This window comes from Thamnophis sirtalis, unplaced genomic scaffold (genome assembly GCF_051295495.1).
Source record: "Thamnophis sirtalis isolate CommonGarterSnake01/CBP01778 unplaced genomic scaffold, rThaSir2_p1.2 scaffold_4, whole genome shotgun sequence".
Taxonomy (NCBI): domain Eukaryota; kingdom Metazoa; phylum Chordata; class Lepidosauria; order Squamata; family Natricidae; genus Thamnophis; species Thamnophis sirtalis.
Window position 1 is genome coordinate 38,899,687 of NW_028261384.1, and position 17,400 is coordinate 38,917,086.

The 17,400-nt window shown below is 35.9% G+C and overlaps 1 protein-coding gene across 3 annotated transcripts in view; it reads left to right on the top strand.

Moving 5' to 3' along the window:
* ITGB8 (integrin subunit beta 8) overlaps window positions 1–17,400 on the top strand; it is a 43,900-nt gene that overhangs the window by 20,025 nt on the left and 6,475 nt on the right. For all 3 annotated transcript variants that reach the window (XM_087712769.1, XM_087712770.1, XM_087712771.1), the window contains exons 4-10: window positions 5,639–5,885; window positions 7,692–7,857; window positions 10,267–10,425; window positions 12,613–12,708; window positions 12,791–12,880; window positions 15,581–15,715; window positions 16,333–16,735. In XM_087712769.1, the coding sequence (XP_087568895.1) occupies window positions 5,639–5,885; window positions 7,692–7,857; window positions 10,267–10,425; window positions 12,613–12,708; window positions 12,791–12,880; window positions 15,581–15,715; window positions 16,333–16,735 (1,296 nt within the window). The remainder of the gene's footprint in view (window positions 1–5,638; window positions 5,886–7,691; window positions 7,858–10,266; window positions 10,426–12,612; window positions 12,709–12,790; window positions 12,881–15,580; window positions 15,716–16,332; window positions 16,736–17,400) is intronic.

Sequence of the window (17,400 nt, forward strand, 5' to 3'; positions counted from 1 at the left end):
GTGGTGCATGTTGCAGCTATTGATGCATTTGAGGATATTTGAAGCACATTGGAAGCAATATATTTTCAGAATTGAATACAGATTTGTTTCTTGCAAATATCCTCCTCTTTAAGTGAAGAGCATGCAGATATAAGCTTGTTTTAATGCCAAAGGTATGTTCATACAGACAAGAATAGAAATAATTGTTTATTTGGACTACTCTTGGTTTGGAAATTTAGATATTGAATTTGCTGATTAAAATGAAAGAAAACAAAAATTCCATTCTGACAAGCTAATTCAGTTTCTAGGAATTATCTAGCAGGTTGAGAGCTGGTGAACTACACTTGTAAAAACATAAGGTTAACATGAGCATTAACATATTGAATTATGGTTTATTCAGAAATCTTGCTCCAAAAATCTAGATGTATGAACCAGATACATATAAAGAATTTTCTCTGAGTTACTATTTAACTGTAGCAGAATTTACTTGCCAAACATATACCTCGTCCCTAATCCTTTGTAAGTGAAGGGGAACTTCAGACTATTATTCATCTGCCTAAAGTTTCCCTACCCAAATATTATTGTTTTCAACATCAACACAATTCATCATTGGTCTAGTGAATTGTACCAAGACTCGTCATTCTTCTTGGTAAATTAACTTGCTTACAATAATATTTTCTAAGTTGATGATTCCAGCTGCATTGAAAGCATAATTTCTAGTTTTGCCTATGATCAAAGAAAGTACAATACAATCAATTTACAAGCCTAACTTGAAAAACTTTGGGTTTCATAACTGTAGTATTTCAGTGGGCATCACCTAGCAAGATTAGTGTTGACTCATGTGGAATCGACCACAGTATAAATCTAATAAATACATAAAACAGCATTGTGCATTGCATTGATGTATGCAGGCCTCCTTTTCGATATTTATACTGATTTTAGTGATAGCTTTCATTCCTCGGTACTAGAGAAAGTTCTAATCGCAGCATTTGGATAGTTCACTTTTTACAATCACCTGGCATTATCATAACAAATATGTCATTTTAATGTTGCAAGCAATGTAGATTTTCTACTCTTTCAACATACATAGAATTAAGGCAAATACCAGTACCTTTTTTGCAGTCACGGACAAACATAGAGGAAACAAATGTAGCCCAACTGATACTGATTGCAAGTACCTCTATTAATGGTCCCTTCTTTTAGAATCCTCTACTTCAGGGGTCCCCAACCCGGGTCCATGGACCTGCACCAATCCACGGCATGCCATAAACTGGGCCGCACAAACAGGTGAAGACTTATCCGCAAGTTGCAAGCAGCACACAAAACCATGCCCCCTCTCTCTATGGAATCAGTCCTGGGTGCCCAAAAGTTTTGGGGAGACAGCTCTATTTCACATAAAATCACACACAAAATCCTAGCGTAGACAACCACTCAGCTATGAACATTGCCCAGGGCATGGAAATTTTAAAATGCATCAGTGTGCTCAATTAGCATTGTGAAATTTCTACCAACTAAATACATCTACAGTACTGTCGGTAAGGGAGAACTACTTAATTGCTCCCTATTAAGAAAAGATTATAGGTTGTCCTCACAACCATCCATTTAATGACCATTCAAAGTTACAACAGCATTGAAAATAGTGACTCATGACCAGGTTTCACAATTGCATCTGATGTAGCATCATCATAGTCACACGAACAAAAGTTGGGCATTTGGCAACTGGCATATATTTTATGTACTGCCCATGGTCATGTGATCAGCATCTGTAACCTTCACACCTGGCTTCTGACAAGCAAAATCAATATGGAAAGACAGATTTGCTTAAAAACTGAATGATTCACTTAACAGCTGTGGCAAAATGGCATAAAATGAGGCACAACTCACTTAACAACTGCTTTGCTTATCAGCAGAAATTTTGAGCCCAGTTGTGGTCATAGGTCAAGGTTTAGCTATTCACGTTTCTGGTATAAAAAGTTATATTAAATAAAAGCCTAAGTAACTGTAGTGCTGTTAAAGGGCTTTGCTACAGGGTTCATCAGTGTTTTATTTATACCTCAGGGAACTATAAGTATATATAGAACATGAATATCTGTAAAAGGGAATCTACTCTGGATTAATTGTGATGGGATAAACCCAGTTGTACCAGATTTCTGTACATGCACACAGGCCTTCGCGCATAGGCAGAAATGCACATAGTGGTATGAAAATTGTCTGTTGTTTTCTATGGCAAAGCTCCTGCTATAGTTCTAAAATCTACTCATAGATGATTATAAGACGGTTTAAGTTGATTTCAGCCAATAGGAATGATCTTATAAATTTAGATTATTTTTCAGGGCAACTTGGCCAATCTTTTCATTATCCTATTCCATTCTATCCCCTTATAATAGATGTCTGTGTGCCTGAAAATAAAAGAATGCAGTATTTTGAGCCAGCTGACATTTCAGGAAAAAAATCTTAGTCCGTTGAAAATCAGCTTTTTAAAGTTCTAACATATTTCACATTTTATCCTCTTTCAAGGAAATTGGCATAAAATAGATGAGTTAATCCCAATGTCCCTGGCTTGTAGCAACCCTGTTAGAAAAAGTAGGGGTTGCCTAAAGCCACATAGTTTGTCTGTTTATATAAACATACATAATTTTCTTAGTATCATTAGCAAAACACAGGAAATTACAGTTGTGGCAGAGGTACTATTTCATTGAAGTAGTGTTATGAATAGATTATTACTTATTCTGCTACAAGAAATGAGTTTCCATAAATTCGAACGGAAAGTGCTAAGGAGAAAAATATCATTTTGAAATATCATATGCTTTTCATTACTTTCTATCAAAGGAGCAGGAACAGTAATAAGTGAGGATATACAATATGTCTTACAGTTTTTTAATTACTATAGAAGTACAATGCAGAGGTTGGTTCCTACCAGTTTGGCTGAACCAGTAGTGGTATGCTGGCCTGGGTCGCAGAACCGGCAGAGACCCAGGCTGGCCACACTCCCTAACCAGTTCCCCAGTCACCGCTGTTCTCACCGCAGCCATCTTTTTTTGGAATTCTGCACATGCACAGAACAATTTCCATTGAAATGAACGTGCAGTGCGCATCCAGTATGCGCACAAGCGAACCAGCAGTAATGCCGGCTAGAACTCACCCCTGGTAGAGTGTTGTACTCCCCCCCCACTATTGAAATACCAACCCTGATGTAAAATGGATTTATCTTAATGATATCTTTTGACATCTTTAGAATACAAAACATACATTTAAAAAAAATAATATAAACATCCAGATAATACAGAGAGACAGATACAATATTTATTCCTATCTTATTTTTTGGTCAAAGTGACATACATACCTAATTCTGATAACCTAAGATAGCAGTTGCTTTTTCTAAATGTGTGACCCCAGCAAAGGAGGAGAGCAGATGGGCATATATTAAATTTCTCTGAGAATTATCCTTATTAATGCTAGACTATAGTTGGTGCCCCCCCCCCCTTTCATGTGGGAAATTAGGTAAGAGGAGTCCTTGGTGCTCTCTGAGCTTGTTTGATTTCTTGCAGACCTTTCATTACCCAAACAAGATAACATCATCAGAGAGTAAGAGACGAGAATTTGTTTATTTATTATTTACTTATATTCTGCCATGTCTCTGTTGTGACTCTTATTTGAGACTCCCTTATTTGTTATGGACTATCCAAGTGGGAAACTGCCATTGAAATAATAGCTTTTATTCCAACCACAAGAATGTCATGCCACATGCAGTAGTCCAAGCACTTGAAAAAATAACAGTGAATCTAAATAGACATAGAACCATCAGAAGAAGAGGAAAAGTGGTTCACAGTAACAGCATCATAATCACAGTGTTGTGACACAAAGTTCAGCTCTTTTCTTAGCCCATGGAAATATTACATGCCTGAATGGGGCAGAGCTAGGCAAAATGATGCTGGTTTTTTGTGTGTGTATGTACACCACTTGTGTATACCAACTTCCCAATAAGGGCTAAAAGCAACAAATAGATTCATGCACAATTCTGAATTGTTAAATGCAGATATTTCACAATTTGAAACAAAAATATTATTTCTTCACCTAATACTAGAGTAATTTATATACTTTAAAACTGAATAAGTTTAACATTAAATTTGTTTCATCCAGTAAATCTTGGTTTTTTTTTAAATAATCAAGTTGAAATCTATCATAAAATATCTTATTTCTTAGAATAACCTTTTGATCCAAATTTGCTTTCTTTTGTGCTTTGTTTTCCTTAGGAACTGTTCTCTGTATTTATGCATTGGTAGCCTTTGTTCACTAGTATTGGCCAGGTTGTTTCTTTGTCTTTTTCCTGCTTTATTTCTAGAAGAAAGGTATGCAAACATTTTTATTGGACCATGATCCTAATGAAATCCCAACTTTTGTCCTTCTAAATACAGTTTAATATATGTCAATTTAATCACCTTTGTTAGAAAAAGAACTGCTTCTAAGGTAAATTATTTGGAGAAGGGGAGACATTTCTTTTAGCATTTTAGGAGAATGATATCACTAGATGATATTCCATTAGCAAATAATTGAACAAAGGGAATAGAATAGGGGTATTTTTTCCTTTTGGAGCTGCAGTGAAACCCTCACACCCCCCCCCCCCAAATTAATAACTAAGGGATGGTAATTTCAGCTACATTTTGTTATTTTCACCTGCATATACAGTTTTCTTTCAGTACCAGAAAGAGAGCACTTGACTCCAGTTTATAAGGAAAAAACAAACAAACCATAAGCTAGCATGAAAGGAATCACTTTGTCATTGGTAGATGCTTTGTTTAGAACAGTGAGGGTTACCTGAGCAGCTCACCAGTGCACATGTGTACTCCGGAACCCAGAAGAGAGCAGCTGGGTTCTGGCCTGCGCATGCACACTGGACATCTGCTCTCTTCTGTGTTCCGGCATTCCAGCAGATGTGTATGCACGCGTGGCAGTTTCGGCACTCAGTGCCAAAAAGATTAACCATCTCTGTGATAGGGCATTTCATTCACTCAGGATTGGAAAGTTTTTGTAAATACAGTTTATGATCATAGCCTCGACTTATGACCACAGTTGAGTCCAAATTTTATGTTGCAAGTGAGACATTCATTAAGTGAATTTTGCCCCATTTTACAACATTTGGTTAAGTAAATCACTACAGTTGTTAAGTTAGTGACACTGTTGTTAAGTAGATCTTGTTTCTCCTTTGATTTGTCAGAAGGTCACAAAAGATGATCACATGACCCTGCAATGGGTATAAGTCACTTTTTCAGTGGCTTTGTAACTTTGAACGGTCACTAAATGAACTGTTGAAAGTCAAAGATTACCTGTACATATCTGAAATCCAAAGTATTGTTATACTTAGTAATACACACTGTATAATTATATAATTTTTCAACTAAACTGCCTCTTTGTCAGTAAGATCATGAGAAAAGCATAGAAAATGGAATGGCTTGAAAAGGTGTGTGTGTGTGTGTGTGTGTGTGTGTGTGTGTGTGTGTGTGTGTGTGTAAAATACACTTAATACTTAATACTTACAGTTTTAAAAGCTAAACTAAATTAAACTAGTAAAACTGGAAAAATATTCTGCATAGGATTTGATTTTAAAGTAATGTGAATGTTCAGAAGTACTGATTGTAGATCTGCTTTTTTGCATTATTAGGCTCTGAAGCAAGTTTTATGCTGAAAGTCCGCCCACTGGAAAAATATCCTGTTGATCTTTATTATTTAGTTGATGTATCTGCATCTATGCACAGACATATAGAACGATTAAACTCTGTTGGATTTGAATTATCTCAGAAGATGGAAAATATCTCAATTGATTTGCAACTTGGATTTGGATCCTATGTAGATAAAACAGTATCACCCTATATTAGTATTCATCCAAAAAGAATCCATAATCAGTGCAGGTAAGTATTGTTAAAAAAATAGATATACATAATTCAATGGGGCATTCATGGGTGCACACTTATACATTCAGTGTCTAATTCTCTTTTGGAAAAGTAGAATAACTAATAAGTGAATTTGCATTTGCTTTATCTGCTACAAGGTTTAAATAAATATGTATTGTTATATTATAATATGGCTCTCACAACAGTCACTCGTGCCCTTGTGACCTCTAGGCTGGAGTACTGCAATGTGCTCTACATGGAGCTGCCCTTGAAGAGTATCCGGCGACTTCAGCTAGTCCAGAATGCGGCCGCGCGAGCGATTGTGGGTGCACCTCGCTTCACCCACATAACACCTATCCTCCGCGAGCTGCACTGGCTTCCGGTCGATCTCCGGGAACGCTTCAAGGTGCTACTTATCACCTTCAAAGCCCTTCATGGTAGTGGATCTGGGTACTTGAGAGACCGCCTACTGCCAATTACCTCCACCCGACCAATTAGATCCCATAGATTAGGCCTCCTCCGAGTCCCATCTGCCGGTCAATGTCGACTGGCAACTACGCGGAGGAGAGCCTTCTCGGTGGCAGCTCCGACCCTATGGAACGATCTCCCCGTGGAGATTCGTACCCTCACCACCCTCCAGACCTTCCGCACAGCCCTTAAAAACTGGCTATCCCGTCAGGCCTGGGATTAAAGACTGTAACCCACCCGAATAGTATGAATGTCGTGCTTTTAATGATGTATTGTCTTATGTGTCAATTGTTTGTTTCCCTCCCTTTTCGAGTTGTAAGCTGCCCTGAGTCCCCCCAGGGAAAAGGGCGGCATATAAATAAATTACTCATATTATAACATGGAGCTTTAGATAGCTGACTACTCCAGTATTATGGATAAGGATGGTAATGTATTTGTTTGATCCCAAAATTGTAAGTTTTAATTTTCCAGGACTATCTGTAAGTAGTTGAGAGTGCAATTGCAATGATGCAAACAATGCCTATTGTTTTTGCATATGTGCATTAAAAAGTAGAAGACTATAAGTGGCATCATTGGTTGCATTATCAACTTTTTTCTACCATACTCTTTGGATGCACCTGTTTCATACTATTAATAAATAATATTCATTGATAAAAATCATTTAACTGTAATACTAATTTTGGAAAAAAACTTAATTTGCACCCTAGTTTTAAAAGTTTTACATTTCATTTGCTGATGTATGTTTGGTAGTAGGTTAGTAGTAGGAGAATGGAAATGATGTTTATTTTTACTGACACCAATTGCATTAGAAAATAATCATTTTTTAAAATAAGAAATATATATTTGTATTATTTTCTCTCTCAAATGGCATATTTTCTCTTTATATAATTCACTTCTTAGGCAGAAAATTAGAGGTAGATTTATGAGACCAGCTTACTCCTTAAAGTCACAATTTTATGTGGCTATACTGTACACATTCAGTGATAGAAAAAATAGAGATGTTTTTAAAATTGTCCCCTTCTTGATATTTATAGAAACTTTGCCACCAAATGTAAATAATTGACACTTACACTCTTTCATATCCTTAGAATAGCACATCCCAAAAAATAGTTGTGTTTTTTTTCCTGAACTATGCTGATATAACCAGTCATAGTGAGAAACCTGAATTAAAGGAAGACTTGTTAAATAAAAGCTTACCAGTGAAGAGCAAAGATAATTCCTCTCTCAGTTTATAAAGCCTTGAGGTTATCAGTATAATGTTTTAAATATCTATTTGCTGTGCTACATTGCCATATGCAACTAGTTTAAAAAAAAATTCTGTGGGAGTTACAAGTTACTATTCTTTCATCCAAACAGTGATTATGAACTTGATTGTATGCCACCTCATGGTTTTATTCATGTTTTATCATTGACTGACAAAATATCAGAATTCAGAAGCGTAATTAATAAGCAGAAAATATCTGGAAATATTGATACACCTGAAGGAGGCTTTGATGCTATGCTTCAGGCAGTGGTTTGTCAGGTAAGCAATAACAGATAATTTGACATTTTATTTTTCTCTTTTGGGGATGATTTATTCTTGTAATGTTGTAATTGTGAAGTTTCCAAAGGATGCCCTAGTTAGTTTACAAGCCTCGAGACAAAGTTCAAAAGAAATCCAGTCATTTATGAGGAGCAACATTTTGGCATATTCTTCTGCAGAGCCGAAACTGATTTCCACTTAATGGTCTCTGAACTTTACCCCTGTGTTTCCCCTCCCCTCAGTCTGTGTCATAAATCATATCTACCAACAAAGTGCTGCAGCAGGTGTGAACTTTGCGCTTCACACACCTGCTGTAGAAACCTGAGATCCAACTCTGGCCAAAGGTATGTATGGAATTCTCCCTCCCATGTCAATTTGATAAAAGTCATGGAAACACTTTACAAGTTGACAGTAATGTTATATTAAATGACATATAATATGTATAGGTTTACATTCTTTCATGTATTTATAATCCCATTTTGCCTTCTATAGCCATCAAAATACTTTTGGGGATATATTTACAGTGAAACTTTGGATACAAATAAATTGTCCTTGAAATGAAAGATTTGATACAACCAGCAATGTTTCAGATTCTTGATTTAAACCCTTTTCAGTTGTCCTGGATCACTATAGTGGAGCTTCTGGTCAACCATGTGACCTTCTCCCTTGGCACTTGCTATGGTTAGTGTGGTATTTTTGTTTAATTATAGGCCATTTCAATTTTTTTCAGCCATTTTTGTGAGTTGGACATATTCATTCCCCACGACCATAGTGCCCACAGAATTCCAGATGTGCCTGTCATAATGGAATTTACAAATGGTTTTTTTTAAAGCAGTACAATATTTCTTAACTCTTGTATTTTCCCTTACATTTTGATTAGAGATCAGTGACACTTACTTCTATTATCATGAAGTGCTTTGAGAAATTGGTCTGCCAGCATATCATTTCTGGTTTTCCACATACATTTGATAAACACCAGTTTGCATACAGAACAAATTAGATCTACAGAGGATGCTATAGCCATCACTCTTCACACTGCTCTAATTCATTTGGAACGGGGAAGGAGGGAATAGCAATAGCAATAGCAATAGCAGTAGACTTATATACCGCTTCATAGGCCTTTCAGGCCTCTCTAAGCGGTTTACAGAGAGTCAGCATATTGCCCCCAACAATCTGGGTCCTCATTTTACCCACCTCGGAAGGATGGAAGGCTGAGTCAACCCTGAGCCGGTGAGATTTGAACCGCTGAACTGCTGATCTAGCAGTAGCCTGCAGTGCTGCATTTAACCACTGCGCCACCTTGGCTCTATAACTATGTGAGGTAGCTTTTTGTAGATTTTAGATCTGCATTTAACACAATACTTCCACATAGACTAGTGACTTATTGATCTTGGGCTTTCTTATTCAATCTGCCTTTGGATCATGGATTTCCTGTCCTCAGCCCTTATTCTTAACATTGGTACCTCACAGGGTTGCATGTTGAGTCCATTACTCTATACTCTTTATGTGCATGACTGCATTCCCACTCATGCCAGTAATACTATTATTAAATTTTCAGATGATACAGGTGGTGGGACTCATTTCCAGGGGGGAGGGGGATGAGTCTGCCTATCGAGATGAGGTGAACCTGTTGCTTTTGTGGTGTGGAGACATAACTTGGTCTTTAACACCAATTAGATCAAGAAGCTTATAGTAGACTATAGAAGGAATAGATCCGACATCCAGCCCTTGATTATCAATGGAGACTGAGAGGAGCAAGTGACCAGTTTTAAATTGTTGAGTGTTATAAAAGAGGACATGACCTAGGACACTTACATTGCAGCACTGTCAAAAGGGCCTAGCAGAAATTATACTACCTGAGACTTCTCAGGAAACAACAACTGAATGAAAAATTGCTGGTGATCTTCTACCGCTGCACTATAGAGAATATTTTAACTTACTGCACCCGTGTATAGTTTGCTAATTGCAAGTGGCAGATGGGACAGCACTCCAGAGGGTTAACATCATTGCCCAGAGGATCATTGGTTACCCACTCCTTGGAAAAACTTTATAGGTCCCGCTGCCTTAAGAAAGTTCAAAACATTCTTAAAGAGCCATCTCATCCTGGGCACCCTTTTTTTCAACTATTATCACATGGCAGATGGTACAGGATAATAAAAACAAGCCCCAAAACAGCTTCTATCCCAGGGCAGTAACTACCTTGAATTCTACCATATAATTCCATTTTAATGCAATATCGGGTTTTCAAGTCAACTCTATAGAATGTGAAGGATGTGTATTTATGTTTTATTTTTATACTTGTAATGTACACTGAAGATGGCATTTAATTTTGTTGCACGAGATGTAATGACAATAAAGTAAACTAAAGTAAATTAAACTACATATATTACATTCCTTTATTTATTGCAGAGCCATATTGGTTGGCGTAAAGAAGCAAAACGGCTGCTTCTCATGATGACTGATCAGACATCTCATTTGGCTCTTGACAGTAAATTAGCAGGGATAGTAATTCCAAATGATGGAAAATGTCATTTGAAAGAGAATGTGTATATCAAAGCAAACAGTATGGTAAGGTATACTTCATAATGAAATGTTACTTTTGGACTAATTCCTAAAACATTAGAAATATTTTTGTTCTGAGAGATATGAACTTCTGCTCAAAGGAACTTATTCAAATTATTTCATGGTTTTAATTGATCAGAGAGAATACCTATTTGTTCTTGGTCATACTCGCAAGAAAAATATAGAGTCTCTTAGATATTAGGACTATTAAAATTGAAAATTGGCTTTATACTGTTATTGAAATATGAAAAACTGAAGAAAACATTCTCTCCTCCCCCCCCCCCCCCCAAATATATCACTTTGCAATAAAATTGAAGTGATTAAGCTTTGACATGCATACAGGGAGCTCTAGAAGCAATTCCTAAAGTTGTACAAGCTTAGAAAAAGAGTTGCTTTGATGATGCAAACAGAGATGATTTATGCATCTTCCAGCGTAATGCAAAATATGTCTGTTAAAGCACTTGCATGGTTTTACAAGATTGTCCCTTTCCTGACTTGCAGAATACTCAGGTTTTCATTGTTTTGAAATTTTTCTTTAAAGTTGAAATGTGACTGCACACCTTTTGTTGTTGTTGATTGTTGATTAATTGATATCTCATTAGGTTCTGCATTGTAATTTTTGTTTTGTCTTTTTAAAGTCAAGAAACTTAAGCAATTATATCCAGAATGGAAAAAATTACTATAGTAAAGATTTTTTTGTGACTCCATTTCCACTACGCATGTTTCTTTTGTACATGTGTTATTTTAAAAGTCTCAGTTCATTCAGAAAAACAGTGTTCAGAATTTTTAATTACTATAACATCATATTTCTTCGATTTAAAAGTATTTCATTGTGTGCTTCTAAATGTTTCAAAACTTAGATATCCTAGAAATTGAAAACCTACTGTGAAGGTCTATTTATTGAACAAGTACCATAAATTTAGTCTGTAGCCATGTTCATTTTCTCCATTCTGTATGAAGTTTTCAAACAAAGCTGGAAGACGTCAGTGGCAAGCTGGAATGGCCTTTAAAATCCCCAGATTTAAATATTATTTAAAATTTGTAAAGAGATATGAAACATGCACAGTTTGAAAGGAGACCTAAAAATATTTCTGAGACAGAAGAACTTTGCAAATAATTGTAGTTTAAAAAAATACTCTAGACAAACTCTTTTTGATGGTTTTAGAGAACATTTAGAATTTATTATTTGTCCCAAAGAACTGACTGAAAGTATGTTCAAAATTTTGCACTTACATTGAGTGTTTTCTTATCTGTAAAAAACATGTTAACTTTATGCTGTTTAAAGAATATACCAGCGTTTATTCATGTAAGAATTTATCAAAACATGCAAATTGACCAGGGCTATCTATGATGTTTTTTTTAATGCAAGTATATGTTCACCAACTTTTCAATCATAAAAGGTTAGGTGACTAGCTCCATGCTCAGATTTGGCATTAAATCTTTCTTGTCCATATACTTTACCTCCTACTAAGAATTTGGCATACACAGTAGACGACTTACACAAGATTCAGCTAAATTAGGCTCTTTATTGCAAAGAAGAACAAAATCATGTATGCACAGCTGATTTGGCGACCGCAGTGCAAAAAAGTCAAACTTTTTATGTAGTCTGTCTCCCAGAGTTTAAACCTTTTTCTTCTGCCTTTTCAAGTAAATGGCTGCTTAGCCAGACTTTTGACAGTCGCCAGAAGCAATTGGTAAATGTTTGCCCAACGGTTCTGTGATTTTTGCCTTGCCAGCTTTGGCCCTTACACTTGGGATGATAAATAAATACTTTTGTAACTCATCTCTGTTACTAAACAGGAAAAAATCTTATCTTGTTAAAGATTATATTAAGTTGCATTATGGGCTATTAATGTGAAAAGGATATTTGTATAAAATTATCTTACTAGGAAATTTTGTAGCTTCTCCATTACTTGGCAATGGTTTTGGCGATGGTTGGATTTTAGTAAGTGTTCAGTATGATGGTTTAATTTTATTGCATGTTCATAGGTGGCTAGTAAATTGTATGAAGGGCCCTGGTCCTAAATCAAATGTGTGTATGTAGTTTATTTTTAAAAGGAATAGGAATTTTTAAAGAACTATTTATATTCATGTGTATATGAACATACGTTAGTTTATTTAAGTAAAATGTTAGAATTGGTCATTACAATAATCTATAAAAGCCACATTATGACTCCTCTTTCTGATTTATAGGAGTACCCATCACTTGGCCAACTTTCTGAAAAGCTCATAGACAACAATATTAACGTAATATTTGCAGTCCAAGGAAGCCAATATCACTGGTATAAGGTATATTTAAAAATAAAACAATTCTGTTACTTTGAGACAAGCTATACATTGGCATTATAACCATAAACTAATATTTTCACAGGATCTTTTGCCTCTGCTACCTGGAACTGTTGCAAAACAAATAGAATCAGAGACAGCAAATCTTGGAGATTTGGTACTAGAAGCTTACAAGGTATGCTCCAGTGACACTAATATATCATTATAATATGGTGGTTATTGAAGTTAATAATAAACAATAATAAATAATTGAAGTTCTGTAGATTCTAAACATATCATACAGGAAGATGTTTAATGTGTTCGTGTACCTCTATAAAGTATAAAAATACAATTCCCTGTATAAATTAATGTGATTGCTTTAACCAATTGCTTTTTGGGATAACAATTAGAACTGATATATGTACAATAAACTGAATAAAATATATTAAGAGTTCTACAACTTTCATATCAATGAGGATCTTTTTAATACTGTAAAACATTGGATTGTTTTGAGAAATAAACTAAAAATCCTGCAGATGTTTTGGAATTCAAGTAAACTTTCTGTAACCTCAGATAGCTTGGCTTATGGCAAGATTTTGGAAGGTATGTGCCAAAAAATCTGGGAGGCAGACTGCCTACCTCAATGCTGTTAAAGAAAAAGCCTGCTACTTCCGCAGGTTTATTTTTACACACTTATCTTTCTGTTTTCTCATGCCAATTTTCAGTTAGGTTGTGCTTCTCATATTGCTAGTAGTATTTCTTATGCATGTATATGACATTTTTATCATAGATACTTCTTAGCATATTTATGATTTTGCTGTGATTCATATAATTCAGCATTTTGTTCTTCAACCCTGACTATTGCACAATATGTGCATTTGACAGTGATAATTGTTGTTATTACATAGTACACAAACACATTTTGCTTATAATGCCATAAATTTGTGTTGTCATATTTATATTATGAAAATCCCAGCTATATTTTTATTTCTTCTTCAAAGGAAAAAAAGGCCTGTTTAAAGCCATTGAATATATAGCATATATATGATATGTGCAATTATTGCATAGCATTGTAGGCAAATTGAAAAATATATCATTAAGTATCCCCTTTTTACATTGCTGCTGTATTCTTGTTTTTCGAATGATACACACACACACACTTCTGCAGGTGTTCTTGTTCCTATATGCTTTAGGTAGTGTTGATGGTTGGACATCAGTCAGGTGAAAAACTCTCATAATCTTGAACTAATAGCAGACAGTTCAAACAAGTTGCTGTTTTAATACAGGGCGGGGCATAACCTTTTCCTAGGGGGTCACAGCAACACTTGTAATAACAACACAAATAATTCATACACCATTCGAAAGCCCATCAAAAACTGAGTTTATTGACACGATTTAATAGTCAGTATGACCACCATTAGCCCTTCGAACAGCATTCAAACGAGGTGGATAAGAACACAACAAATCTTCAAACAGTTCCGTTCGATTTTCCAGATTTTTCAACACAGTTTCCAAATTCATTCTCAAAGTTTCAACCGAATATCGATTTTGACCTTGCTCCTGAATCATCAGAGCTTCCACTTCATCCTTAATTATGGCCCCAATGTTCTCTGCCGGATTGAGATCTGGCGAATTTCCCGGCCAGACGTCATTGCCCCAAAATTCGACATTGTTTTCCTTTAACAATTGCTGAGTCGCATTTGCACGCATGCAAGGAGCTTTGTCATGAAGAAAGACAGCCTCACCAACCACCAAGACATTGTCTGGATCACTGAGAAATGGAATGACATTCTCCAATAAAATTTTCTCACGGAAATAACTGCCATCCCAGGATTCCCCTTTATCCTTCAAAACCCAATGCAGTTTCTTGGCTGTGAAAATGACGAAAATCCCGATGCAAGTCGGATTGCGAACGATTTGTCGATATCGTTCATGTTTGGCGATGTCGTCGACGTCTTTAGTCCAAATTCGATCGTTCTGGAAATTCGGTTTTCGAATGGCATAAACGAAGAATTCGTCAGATGGCGCCAAATGAAGAAAATCTTCCTCGGTCCATTCAGACAACCAATTGCACAACCAAAGCCGATCTTGAACGTGTGTTTGAGTTTTCAATGGTTTGCAAATGACGTGGAATGGCTTCAAACCTTCTCGTTCTCGATATCGGCCGATTGTCCTTTGATCAACTCGTTTTCCACGAATTTGAAGGATTTCTTGGGCCACTTTTCGGTTTCCTTTTCGTTGTTTGCGACTGCCAGTTGCAATGATGGCTTTGCTTTCTTGGCACAGTTGCAGAGGACGCCCTTCTCCAAATTTTGTGAAACATTCTTGGGCTGTTTTGTTCCAATTATCAGTAACCCAATCCGGATGACGTTTCAATTTGTTTGCAATCCATTTTCGATTAATAAACGTCGCTCCAGCATCGCGAGCCTCTCGAAAGGCAATGCATTTTATTCTGTCAATGATCCTTTGTTCTTCCGAATCGAATTTTCCAGCCATTCTTAAAGCAAATTTAACATTTAATAGCTCATTCAATTCAGTTTTTTATGGGCTTTAAAATGAGGTGTCGCGGAAGTTGTAAACTGCTGTCGATCTTGCTGTGACCCCCTAGGAAAAGGTTATGCCCCGCCCTGTACCTAAGCACTTACTTACACATAATGTCCAATTAAGAGGGTAATATGAGAAATTGCCTGTGGCATCAGAATGAAAAGGAAGGTCATCCTAAACCATTGAATCACACGGCTGTGAAAACAAAAATCTGTGCAGAAAACAATTGTCTCCTTTATTCCTGGAACAACAGGTTATTTCACTCCAAATGAATTGAGTAGAACTTGCTAATTGGTAGTATATGTTGCTGCAGTACTATCATTATTTTTATTTTGCTCTTATTTTCTTTCAGAAGCTGCTTTCTGAAGTGAAAATTCAAGTCGATAACACCCTCAAAGATATACATGTCAAAGTTACTGCAATCTGTCCTGATGGAAGTAGAAAAATGGGTTCAGAGGGATGCAAGAACGTCAAATCCTCAACTGAAGTATGAACATTTCTTTTTTTAACAAGGGAGATGAAATATTTTGTTCATGATATTGTGGACATTTTTCAATAGAATAAGGCTTTCTATGGATTTAAAACTGAATTTCAGAGGATTAAAGTTCTTACGTTCTCCATGTTTCTGCCATAGTTTATTTTTTGGGGAGCTTTATTTTAAATTAATCCTAACTAAAAGATTTATTCTTAGACTTTCCAATAAGCTCAAATCAAGTTAACATTTATTTTCTAGAATTCCTGTATGCTCTTGTCAAGTCATCGTAAATACTTATCATTTTACCAAAAGTCTTACTGACTTGAAGTCATTTATTTATAAGTGGGAATGGCAAATGGGTCAAGCTAGCATTTCTTTTACAGAACAGTGAAGCTTAGGAATCAATCAGAACAGAATCAAAATCAAAAGTCCCCCAGTAGAAAAATAGAAGCACAATATCATTCATCCAAAATGCTGATTTTCCATCTCTGCAATGGTTCAATTGTCAGGACAGAAATCTCTGGTTGGTTCCAAATCAGCACAAAATTCTCACATTCATTTCCCCTAAATCTCCATTGAGACATTTTGCATGATGTAGTAATTTCAATACTTCATGTTTTTAATCATAGGTATTCTTTAATATTTCTATTGCCATGAAAGAATGTGATGCAACTGGCAGAAGAAACCATGTGATGATAAAACCCCTTGGTTTCAACGAATCCTCTAGAATTAACATCCATAAAAGATGTGTGTGTCAATGTGAGGACAGTGGAAAGCACAAAAAAATCTGCATCAATGAAAGCCCTCTTGATGATGAAATATCCACCTGCAAGGATGGAATATGTGGTTCTAGTGAAAAATTATCTTCGGAGCAATGTAAGATGGAACTGGACCATCTTCTATGCAGTGGACAGGGAGAATGTGTAAACGGGAAATGCATTTGCTATAAAAACAAATATGGTACAATATATGGTAAATACTGTGAAAAAGATGACTTTTCCTGCCCATATTACCTTGGAAAACTATGTGCTGGTAAGGTTGGAATTTTATAAGGTTTTATTCATATTTTAGTTTCATATGATTTATAATCTCTCTTAATACTAAGTCCCAGGCTAAGAAGCATATTCTCTCCCACACACACATCCACACACCCCAGTTTCATTCTTGCAAATCACTTTTAAAACATAGAACTGTATAAGCAAAAATAAATGTAGTGTGGTAACAAATGTTCTAGATTTTTTCTCTCCAAAATACTCCAATTTAGACATTGCAGAATTGGTTTGCCATTTTTGAAAGTAATTCCCCCAGTTCTGGAAGTAGGTATGGCCCCATCTGAAAAGGTCGGCAGAGTTTATATGCAAGAAGAAAGAGAAAATGTTCAATCATTTTAAAGAATGTACATTGCAGCAAAGGGGAAAAAACAGGATCATTTAAAAGAGCCTGGAGATGTTTAAACAAGTTGAACAAGCTTTGAAGTAGTGGTATATATAAACAATAAGGCCTGAGGTGACAGTACATTTTTAAAGATAATAGCTATTTTGTTGTGCTGGATAAAGCAATTGGAAGCCAGTGAATGAATCTAAGAACTTTGATGTTTTGATGTTAAAGTGCTACTTACAATTCACACCAAGTGTATTATGCAGGAATAAAATCTAAGCTGAAGGAAAGAAATATTTTTTCATATTTTTAGTATTTTC